At 41.9% G+C, this 10282-nt stretch overlaps 1 protein-coding gene and 16 non-coding genes across 17 annotated transcripts in view; 16 read left to right on the top strand and 1 right to left on the bottom strand.

Moving 5' to 3' along the window:
- Positions 1-553: 553 nt before the first annotated feature.
- The window catches only part of LOC113010761 (ATP-dependent 6-phosphofructokinase, platelet type-like), a 31997-nt gene continuing 22268 nt past the window's right edge, over positions 554-10282 (bottom strand). Inside the window, exon 19 of the mRNA XM_026149968.1 lies at positions 554-1448. Within this exon, the coding sequence (XP_026005753.1) occupies positions 1410-1448 (39 nt within the window). The 3' untranslated portion in view covers positions 554-1409. The remainder of the gene's footprint in view (positions 1449-10282) is intronic.
- Positions 1820-1911, top strand: trnar-ucu (transfer RNA arginine (anticodon UCU)). The gene is given in 2 exon segments: positions 1820-1856; positions 1876-1911. It is a non-coding gene; the product is annotated as a tRNA-Arg (tRNA).
- trnar-ucu (transfer RNA arginine (anticodon UCU)) lies at positions 2335-2426 on the top strand. Its single transcript is given in 2 exon segments — positions 2335-2371; positions 2391-2426. It is a non-coding gene; the product is annotated as a tRNA-Arg (tRNA).
- trnar-ucu (transfer RNA arginine (anticodon UCU)) lies at positions 2851-2942 on the top strand. Its single transcript is given in 2 exon segments — positions 2851-2887; positions 2907-2942. It is a non-coding gene; the product is annotated as a tRNA-Arg (tRNA).
- Positions 3367-3458, top strand: trnar-ucu (transfer RNA arginine (anticodon UCU)). Its single transcript is given in 2 exon segments — positions 3367-3403; positions 3423-3458. It is a non-coding gene; the product is annotated as a tRNA-Arg (tRNA).
- On the top strand, positions 4397-4488 carry trnar-ucu (transfer RNA arginine (anticodon UCU)). Its single transcript is given in 2 exon segments — positions 4397-4433; positions 4453-4488. It is a non-coding gene; the product is annotated as a tRNA-Arg (tRNA).
- trnar-ucu (transfer RNA arginine (anticodon UCU)) lies at positions 4913-5003 on the top strand. Its single transcript is given in 2 exon segments — positions 4913-4949; positions 4968-5003. It is a non-coding gene; the product is annotated as a tRNA-Arg (tRNA).
- On the top strand, positions 5427-5518 carry trnar-ucu (transfer RNA arginine (anticodon UCU)). Its single transcript is given in 2 exon segments — positions 5427-5463; positions 5483-5518. It is a non-coding gene; the product is annotated as a tRNA-Arg (tRNA).
- On the top strand, positions 5945-6036 carry trnar-ucu (transfer RNA arginine (anticodon UCU)). The gene is given in 2 exon segments: positions 5945-5981; positions 6001-6036. It is a non-coding gene; the product is annotated as a tRNA-Arg (tRNA).
- trnar-ucu (transfer RNA arginine (anticodon UCU)) lies at positions 6459-6550 on the top strand. The gene is given in 2 exon segments: positions 6459-6495; positions 6515-6550. It is a non-coding gene; the product is annotated as a tRNA-Arg (tRNA).
- trnar-ucu (transfer RNA arginine (anticodon UCU)) lies at positions 6975-7066 on the top strand. The gene is given in 2 exon segments: positions 6975-7011; positions 7031-7066. It is a non-coding gene; the product is annotated as a tRNA-Arg (tRNA).
- Positions 7491-7582, top strand: trnar-ucu (transfer RNA arginine (anticodon UCU)). The gene is given in 2 exon segments: positions 7491-7527; positions 7547-7582. It is a non-coding gene; the product is annotated as a tRNA-Arg (tRNA).
- trnar-ucu (transfer RNA arginine (anticodon UCU)) lies at positions 8008-8099 on the top strand. Its single transcript is given in 2 exon segments — positions 8008-8044; positions 8064-8099. It is a non-coding gene; the product is annotated as a tRNA-Arg (tRNA).
- On the top strand, positions 8523-8614 carry trnar-ucu (transfer RNA arginine (anticodon UCU)). The gene is given in 2 exon segments: positions 8523-8559; positions 8579-8614. It is a non-coding gene; the product is annotated as a tRNA-Arg (tRNA).
- trnar-ucu (transfer RNA arginine (anticodon UCU)) lies at positions 9039-9130 on the top strand. Its single transcript is given in 2 exon segments — positions 9039-9075; positions 9095-9130. It is a non-coding gene; the product is annotated as a tRNA-Arg (tRNA).
- On the top strand, positions 9556-9647 carry trnar-ucu (transfer RNA arginine (anticodon UCU)). Its single transcript is given in 2 exon segments — positions 9556-9592; positions 9612-9647. It is a non-coding gene; the product is annotated as a tRNA-Arg (tRNA).
- On the top strand, positions 10072-10163 carry trnar-ucu (transfer RNA arginine (anticodon UCU)). The gene is given in 2 exon segments: positions 10072-10108; positions 10128-10163. It is a non-coding gene; the product is annotated as a tRNA-Arg (tRNA).

Here is a 10282-nt window from a genome sequence, read left to right as displayed (position 1 = left end):
ACTCCGGCTTCCTCCCACCGTCCAAAGACATGCAGCTTGTGGGGATAGGTTAATTGGAAAATCCAAATTGCCACTAGGTGTGAATGTGAGTGTGAATGGTTGTCTGTCGTTGTGTGTTAGCCCTGCGACAGACTGGCGACCTGTCCAGGGTGTACCCTGTCTCTCGCCCCATGACAGCTGGGATAGGCTCCAGCACCCCCCGCGACCCTGAAAAGGATAAGCGGAAGCGAATGGATGTATGGTCTCGTTCCACAATCGGTGTCCCCATTGTCCTGGTAATTTACTGTTTTTTACAGAATTACTTCCTGCCAGAGTACTTGAACCTAAGTAAATCTCATGGTTCTGCTAGTTACTGCTTTACCAAGATGGCTGCAGATATTTTGAAGCCCCTGTCTAAATGAATGGATAGAAGTTATACTGGTGCCTGTGTGAAGTTACACAACATTACGGTTTAATTTATGACTCAATCCAACAATCAACATCTCAGGCTCCTCCCATCAAACAAATACAAAGAGCCAGCCACATAAAAGTGAGATACAATAACACAAAACAGTTAGAGTTTCAACACAATAAATGCTTTATTACTCTGTGAAAGAACACGTCACACTGCCAGCACATAAATGTTGCGTAGTCTCAGACACTCTCCGTCTCACTGAGGAGCTACAGCAACAGCCAATTGGACCCTACTTACAGATAACCACTACAAGATGCCAGACACAACGCCCAGGGTGGATACAAAAAGCAAAGGCAACAACACAACAAACACACAATTAGCAGGTGACAGGACACACAACCAGCTCGTCCCAAAACCCCCAGAAGAAAAACATCCTTCAAGTTTCAACATTTTATAATCAACCTGGCCAACATGCTGAAAGCATGTGATCCTCGTGAAATATATTCTCTCTGTATAAGCAGCTTTAGGGGGTCGTATTAAATATGGGGCTCAAAGTGCAGTACAAGGTAAAGGTGACAAAAGCCGGATTTCAGCCAAGCTGTGTTTACACAACATTTGCTCAGCTACATATCTTCAAGTAATAAAATTAGATATAGCTACTCTTTAGGAGATAAAATCTAAATACTTATACAGTACATAATGAACAGGGTCCATATATGTGTGTTTACTTATATAATACTTTTAGGGATCTATAAAATAAAATATTAGCGCTGCTAGGAAGTTCACACTACTTAATAAAATCTCAAATCCCATGACCCATAATATAGAATCCCTTCTGAAAAGTGCCGTGACTTTACCATTCAATAGAGCTTTTAAAATAACCTATCTTTTATAATCTACCTTAACGTATTTGCAGTCAGTCAGCAGCTGATCAGTCAGTGAGTGAGTAGCCGTCACTGTTTTGTGAAGCTGTTGTCCTGTTGAAGTGAAGCTCTGCGTGTGGAAGTGAGGCGGTTCAGATGGCCGTTGAGGTGTTGCTGTCTTTGGGTCGGACCCGCGACCAAGCTCGATTGTAGTCATCTAAACAAAGTGCTTTGGTCAACTGAAAATCTGTTACTACCACCAGGAAATGAAAGCCTCAAGTTTACAAAGCACAGAATCCACACTACTTGTAGTAGCATATGGCTGTCATTTAAATACAGTTGAGTTTGCTGTTGATGTAATTTTCTAGGTTTGCGTTCCACCAGAATCACTAACTCAAGAGGGTTTTTATTTCCCTTGAATTCTTTGCAAAGCAGAGAAGATTCAGGTTGCACACAAATGCGCATCTGAACAGTAAGTACTCAGAATGGGGTTTCTAGGGACGTTCACATCACCTACGTGAATTCTACGCCACATTCTGGGTGATCAAGGCCAGAATTTGTAGGCTCTGTGGCGCAATGGATAGCGCGTTGGACTTCTAGTGGATCCTTTCAGATGCAATTCAAAGATTGTGGGTTCAAGTCCCACCAGAGTCGCTAATTTAAAGGGGAGAACTTTATTGAAGGTTCCTGCTACACAAAAATCTTAGTTTCTGACCATCTCGATTGTAGTCATCTAAACAAAGTGCTTTGGTCAACTGAAAATCTGTTACTACCACCAGGAAATGAAAGCCTCAAGTTTACAAAGCACAGAATCCACACTACTTGTAGTAGCATATGGCTGTCATTTAAATACAGTTGAGTTTGCTGTTGATGTAATTTTCTAGGTTTGCGTTCCACCAGAATCACTAACTCAAGAGGGTTTTTATTTCCCTTGAATTCTTTGCAAAGCAGAGAAGATTCAGGTTGCACACAAATGCGCATCTGACAGTAGGTACTCAGAATGGGGTTTCTAGGGACGTTCACATCACCTACGTGAATTCTACGCCACATTCTGGGTCATCGAGACCAGAATTTGTAGGCTCTGTGGCGCAATGGATAGCGCGTTAGACTTCTAGTGGATCCTTTCAGATGCAATTCAAAGTTTGTGGGTTCAAGTCCCACCAGAGTCGCTAATTTAAAGGGGAGAACTTTATTGAAGGTTCCTGCTACACAAAAATCTTAGTTTTTGACCATCTCGATTGTAGTCATCTAAACAAAGTGCTTTGGTCAACTGAAAATCTGTTACTACCACCAGGAAATGAAAGCCTCAAGTTTACAAAGCACAGAATCCACACTACTTGTAGTAGCATATGGCTGTCATTTAAATACAGTTGAGTTTGCTGTTGATGTAATTTTCTAGGTTTGCGTTCCACCAGAATCACTAACTCAAGAGGGTTTTTATTTCCCTTGAATTCTTTGCAAAGCAGAGAAGATTCAGGTTGCACACAAATGCGCATCTGAACAGTAGGTACTCAGAATGGGGTTTCTAGGGACGTTCACATCACCAACGTGAATTCTACGCCACATTCTGGGAGATCAAGATCCGAATTTCTAGGCTCTGTGGTGCAATGGATAGTACGTTGGACTTCTAGTGGATCCTGTCAGATGCAATTCAAAGATTGTGGGTTCAAGTCCCACCAGAGTCGCTAATTTAAAGGGGAGAACTTTATTGAAGGTTCCTGCTACACAAAAATCTTAGTTTCTGACCATCTCGATTGTAGTCATCTAAACAAAGTGCTTTGGTCAACTGAAAATCTGTTACTACCACCAGGAAATGAAAGCCTCAAGTTTACAAAGCACAGAATCCACACCACTTGTAGTAGCATATGGCTGTCATTTAAATACAGTTGAGTTTGCTGTTGATGTAATTTTCTAGGTTTGCGTTCCACCAGAATCACTAACTCAAGAGGGTTTTTATTTCCCTTGAATTCTTTGCAAAGCAGAGAAGATTCAGGTTGCACACAAATGCGCATCTGAACAGTAGGTACTCAGAATGGGGTTTCTAGGGACGTTCACATCACCTACGTGAATTCTACGCCACATTCTGGGTCATCAAGGCCAGAATTTGTAGGCTCTGTGGCGCAATGGATAGCGCGTTGGACTTCTAGTGGATCCTTTCAGATGCAATTCAAAGGTTGTGGGTTCAAGTCCCACCAGAGTCGCAAATTTAAAGGGGAGAACTTTATTGAAGGTTCCTGCTACACAAAAATCTAAGTTTTTGACCATCTCGATTGTAGTCATCTAAACAAAGTGCTTTGGTCAACTGAAAATCTGTTACTACCACCAGGAAATGAAAGCCTCAAGTTTACAAAGCACAGAATCCACACTACTTGTAGTAGCATATGGCTGTCATTTAAATACAGTTGAGTTTGCTGTTGATGTAATTTTCTAGGTTTGCGTTCCACCAGAATTACTAACTCAGGAGGGTTTTTATTTCCCTTGAATTCTTTGCAAAGCAGAGAAGATTCAGGTTGCACACAATTGCGCATCTGAACAGTAGGTACTCAGAATGGGGTTTCTAGGGACGTTCACATCACCAACGTGAATTCTACGCCACATTCTGGGTAATAAAGACTTGGCTTTGTAGGCTCTGTGGTGCAATGGAAAGCACGTTGGACTTCTAGGGGATGACATCAGAGGCAATTCTAAGGTTGTGGGTTCGAGTCCCAACAGAGTCGCAAATTTAAAGGGCAGAACTTTATTGAAGGTTCCTGCTACACAACAATCTAAGTTTTTGACCATCTCGATTGTAGTCATCCAAACAAAGTGCTTTGGTCAACTGAAAATCTGTTACTACCACCAGGAAATGAAAGCCTCAAGTTTACAAAGCACAGAATCCACACCACTTGTAGTAGCATATGGCTGTCATTTAAATACAGTTGAGTTTGCTGTTGATGTAATTTTCTAGGTTTGCGTTCCACCAGAATCACTAACTCAAGAGGGTTTTTATTTCCCTTGAATTCTTTGCAAAGCAGAGAAGATTCAGGTTGCACACAAATGCGCATCTACAGTAGGTACTCAGAATGGGGTTTCTAGGGACGTTCACATCACCTACGTGAATTCTACGCCACATTCTGGGTCATCGAGGACTGAATTTGTAGGCTCTGTGGCGCAATGGATAGCGCGTTGGACTTCTAGTGGATCCCATCAGAGGCAATTCAAAGGTTGTGGGTTCAAGTCCCACCAGAGTTGCAAATTTAAAGGGGAGAACTTTATTGAAGGTTCCTGCTACACAAAAATCTTAGTTTCTGACCATCTCCATTGTAGTCATCTAAACAAAGAGCTTTGGTCAACTGAAAATCTGTTACTACCACCAGGAAATGAAAGCCTCAAGTTTACAAAGCTCAGAATCCACACCACTTGTAGTAGCATATGGCTGTCATCTAATTATACAGTTGAGTTTGCTGTTGATGTAATTTTCTAGGTTTGCGTTCCACCAGAATCACTAACTCAAGAGGGTTTTTATTTCCCTTGAATTCTTTGCAAAGCAGAGAAGATTCAGGTTGCACACAAATGCGCATCTACAGTAGGTACTCAGAATGGGGTTTCTAGGGACGTTCACATCACCTACGTGAATTCTACGCCACATTCTGGGTCATCGAGACCAGAATTTGTAGGCTCTGTGGCGCAATGGATAGCGCGTTAGACTTCTAGTGGATCCTTCAGATGCAATTCAAAGGTTGTGGGTTCAAGTCCCACCAGAGTCGCAAATTTAAAGGGGAGAACTTTATTGAAGGTTCCTGCTACACAAAAATCTAAGTTTTTGACCATCTCGATTGTAGTCATCTAAACAAAGTGCTTTGGTCAACTGAAAATCTGTTACTACCACCAGGAAATGAAAGCCTCAAGTTTACAAAGCACAGAATCCACACTACTTGTAGTAGCATATGGCTGTCATTTAAATACAGTTGAGTTTGCTGTTGATGTAATTTTCTAGGTTTGCGTTCCACCAGAATCACTAACTCAAGAGGGTTTTTATTTCCCTTGAATTCTTTGCAAAGCAGAGAAGATTCAGGTTGCACACAAATGCGCATCTAACAGTAGGTACTCAGAATGGGGTTTCTAGGGACGTTCACATCACCTACGTGAATTCTACGCCACATTCTGGGTCATCAAGACCTGAATTTGTAGGCTCTGTGGCGCAATGGATAGCGCGTTGGACTTCTAGTGGATCCCATCAGAGGCAATTCAAAGGTTGTGGGTTCGAGTCCCACCAGAGTCGCTAATTTAAAGGGGAGAACTTTATTGAAGGTTCCTGCTACACAAAAATCTTAGTTTCTGACCAGCTCGATTGTAGTCATCTAAACAAAGTGCTTTGGTCAACTGAAAATCTGTTACTACCACCAGGAAATGAAAGCCTCAAGTTTACAAAGCTCAGAATCCACACCACTTGTAGTAGCATATGGCTGTCATCTAATTATACAGTTGAGTTTGCTGTTGATGTAATTTTCTAGGTTTGCGTTCCACCAGAATCACTAACTCAAGAGGGTTTTTATTTCCCTTGAATTCTTTGCAAAGCAGAGAAGATTCAGGTTGCACACAAATGCGCATCTGAACAGTAGGTACTCAGAATGGGGTTTCTAGGGACGTTCACATCACCTACGTGAATTCTACTCCACATTCTGGGTCATCAAGGCCAGAATTTGTAGGCTCTGTGGCGCAATGGATAGCGCGTTGGACTTCTAGTGGATCCTGTCAGATGCAATTCAAAGATTGTGGGTTCGAGTCCCACCAGAGTCGCTAATTTAAAGGGGAGAACTTTATTGAAGGTTCCTGCTACACAAAAATCTAAGTTTTTGACCATCTCGATTGTAGTCATCTAAACAAAGTGCTTTGGTCAACTGAAAATCTGTTACTACCACCAGGAAATGAAAGCCTCAAGTTTACAAAGCACAGAATCCACACTACTTGTAGTAGCATATGGCTGTCATTTAAATACAGTTGAGTTTGCTGTTGATGTAATTTTCTAGGTTTGCGTTCCACCAGAATCACTAACTCAAGAGGGTTTTTATTTCCCTTGAATTCTTTGCAAAGCAGAGAAGATTCAGGTTGCACACAAATGCGCATCTATAGTAGGTACTCAGAATGGGGTTTCTAGGGACGTTCACATCACCTACGTGAATTCTACGCCACATTCTGGGTCATCGAGAACTGAATTTGTAGGCTCTGTGGCGCAATGGATAGAGCGTTGGACTTCTAGTGGATCCCATCAGAGGCAATTCAAAGGTTGTGGGTTCGAGTCCCACCAGAGTCGCTAATTTAAAGGGGAGAACTTTATTGAAGGTTCCTGCTACACAAAAATCTAAGTTTTTGACCATCTCGATTGTAGTCATCTAAACAAAGTGCTTTGGTCAACTGAAAATCTGTTACTACCACCAGGAAATGAAAGCCTCAAGTTTACAAAGCTCAGAATCCACATCACTTGTAGTAGCATATGGCTGTCATCTAATTATACAGTTGAGTTTGCTGTTGATGTAATTTTCTAGGTTTGCGTTCCACCAGAATCACTAACTCAAGAGGGTTTTTATTTCCCTTGAATTCTTTGCAAAGCAGAGAAGATTCAGGTTGCACACAAATGCGCATCTACAGTAGGTACTCAGAATGGGGTTTCTAGGGACGTTCACATCACCTACGTGAATTCTACGCCACATTCTGGGTCATCAAGACCTGAATTTGTAGGCTCTGTGGCGCAATGGATAGCGCGTTGGACTTCTAGTGGATCCCATCAGAGGCAATTCAAAGGTTGTGGGTTCGAGTCCCACCAGAGTCGCAAATTTAAAGGGGAGAACTTTATTGAAGGTTCCTGCTACACAAAAATCTTAGTTTCTGACCAGCTCGATTGTAGTCATCTAAACAAAGTGCTTTGGTCAACTGAAAATCTGTTACTACCACCAGGAAATGAAAGCCTCAAGTTTACAAAGCTCAGAATCCACACCACTTGTAGTAGCATATGGCTGTCATCTAATTATACAGTTGAGTTTGCTGTTGATGTAATTTTCTAGGTTTGCGTTCCACCAGAATCACTAACTCAAGAGGGTTTTTATTTCCCTTGAATTCTTTGCAAAGCAGAGAAGATTCAGGTTGCACACAAATGCGCATCTACAGTAGGTACTCAGAATGGGGTTTCTAGGGACGTTCACATCACCTACGTGAATTCTACGCCACATTCTGGGTCATCGAGACCTGAATTTGTAGGCTCTGTGGCGCAATGGATAGCGCGTTGGACTTCTAGTGGATCCTTTCAGATGCAATTCAAAGGTTGTGGGTTCAAGTCCCACCAGAGTCGCAAATTTAAAGGGGAGAACTTTATTGAAGGTTCCTGCTACACAAAAATCTAAGTTTTTGACCATCTCGATTGTAGTCATCTAAACAAAGTGCTTTGGTCAACTGAAAATCTGTTACTACCACCAGGAAATGAAAGCCTCAAGTTTACAAAGCTCAGAATCCACACCACTTGTAGTAGCATATGGCTGTCATCTAATATACAGTTGAGTTTGCTGTTGATGTAATTTTCTAGGTTTGCGTTCCACCAGAATCACTAACTCAAGAGGGTTTTTATTTCCCTTGAATTCTTTGCAAAGCAGAGAAGATTCAGGTTGCACACAAATGCGCATCTGAACAGTAGGTACTCAGAATGGGGTTTCTAGGGACGTTCACATCACCTACGTGAATTCTACGCCACATTCTGGGTCATCGAGGCCAGAATTTGTAGGCTCTGTGGCGCAATGGATAGCGCGTTAGACTTCTAGTGGATCCTTTCAGATGCAATTCAAAGTTTGTGGGTTCAAGTCCCACCAGAGTCGCAAATTTAAAGGGGAGAACTTTATTGAAGGTTCCTGCTACACAAAAATCTAAGTTTTTGACCATCTCGATTGTAGTCATCTAAACAAAGAGCTTTGGTCAACTGAAAATCTGTTACTACCACCAGGAAATGAAAGCCTCAAGTTTACAAAGCACAGAATCCACACTACTTGTAGTAGCATATGGCTGTCATTTAAATACAGTTGAGTTTGCTGTTGATGTAATTTTCTAGGTTTGCGTTCCACCAGAATCACTAACTCAAGAGGGTTTTTATTTCCCTTGAATTCTTTGCAAAGCAGAGAAGATTCAGGTTGCACACAAATGCGCATCTGACAGTAGGTACTCAGAATGGGGTTTCTAGGGACGTTCACATCACCTACGTGAATTCTACGCCACATTCTGGGTCATCGAGAACTGAATTTGTAGGCTCTGTGGCGCAATGGATAGCGCGTTGGACTTCTAGTGGATCCCATCAGAGGCAATTCAAAGGTTGTGGGTTCGAGTCCCACCAGAGTCGCTAATTTAAAGGGGAGAACTTTATTGAAGGTTCCTGCTACACAAAAATCTTAGTTTCTGACCAGCTCGATTGTAGTCATCTAAACAAAGTGCTTTGGTCAACTGAAAATCTGTTACTACCACCAGGAAATGAAAGCCTCAAGTTTACAAAGCTCAGAATCCACACCACTTGTAGTAGCATATGGCTGTCATCTAATTATACAGTTGAGTTTGCTGTTGATGTAATTTTCTAGGTTTGCGTTCCACCAGAATCACTAACTCAAGAGGGTTTTTATTTCCCTTGAATTCTTTGCAAAGCAGAGAAGATTCAGGTTGCACACAAATGCGCATCTACAGTAGGTACTTAGAATGGGGTTTCTAGGGACGTTCACATCACCTACGTGAATTCTACGCCACATTCTGGGTCATCAAGACCTGAATTTGTAAGCTCTGTGGCGCAATGGATAGCGCGTTGGATTTCTAGTGGATCCTTTCAGAGGCAATTCAAAGGTTGTGGGTTCGAGTCCCACCAGAGTCGCTAATTTAAAGGGGAGAACTTTATTGAAGGTTCCTGCTACACAAAAATCTTAGTTTCTGACCAGCTCAATTGTAGTCATCTAAACAAAGTGCTTTGGTCAACTGAAAATCTGTTACTACCACCAGGAAATGAAAGCCTCAAGTTTACAAAGCTCAGAATCCACACCACTTGTAGTAGCATATGGCTGTCATCTAATTATACAGTTGAGTTTGCTGTTGATGTAATTTTCTAGGTTTGCGTTCCACCAGAATCACTAACTCAAGAGGGTTTTTATTTCCCTTGAATTCTTTGCAAAGCAGAGAAGATTCAGGTTGCACACAAATGCGCATCTAACAGTAGGTACTTAGAATGGGGTTTCTAGGGACGTTCACATCACCTACGTGAATTCTACGCCACATTCTGGGTCATCAAGACCTGAATTTGTAAGCTCTGTGGCGCAATGGATAGCGCGTTGGATTTCTAGTGGATCCTTTCAGAGGCAATTCAAAGGTTGTGGGTTCAAGTCCCACCAGAGTTGCAAATTTAAAGGGGAGAACTTTATTGAAGGTTCCTGCTACACAAAAATCTTAGTTTCTGACCATCTCCATTGTAGTCATCTAAACAAAGAGCTTTGGTCAACTGAAAATCTGTTACTACCACCAGGAAATGAAAGCCTCAAGTTTACAAAGCTCAGAATCCACACTACTTGTAGTAGCATATGGCTGTCATCTAATTATACAGTTGAGTTTGCTGTTGATTTAATTTTCTAGGTTTGCGTTCCACCAGAATCACTAACTCAAGAGGGTTTTTATTTCCCTTGAATTCTTTGCAACGCAGAGAAGATTCAGGTTGCACACAAATGCGCATCTACAGTAGGTACTCAGAATGGGGTTTCTAGGGACGTTCACATCACCTACGTGAATTCTACGCCACATTCTGGGTCATCGAGAACTGAATTTGTAGGCTCTGTGGCGCAATGGATAGCGCGTTGGACTTCTAGTGGATCCCATCAGAGGCAATTCAAAGGTTGTGGGTTCGAGTCCCACCAGAGTCGCTAATTTAAAGGGGAGAACTTTATTGAAGGTTCCTGCTACACAAAAATCTTAGTTTCTGACCAGCTCGATTGTAGTCATCTAAACAAAGTGCTTTGGTCAACTGAAAATCTGTTACTAC

The sequence above is a fragment of the Astatotilapia calliptera genome, chromosome 18 (genome assembly GCF_900246225.1).
Source record: "Astatotilapia calliptera chromosome 18, fAstCal1.2, whole genome shotgun sequence".
Taxonomy (NCBI): Eukaryota; Metazoa; Chordata; class Actinopteri; order Cichliformes; family Cichlidae; genus Astatotilapia; species Astatotilapia calliptera.
This window is presented reverse-complemented; position numbering and strand designations above follow the sequence as displayed.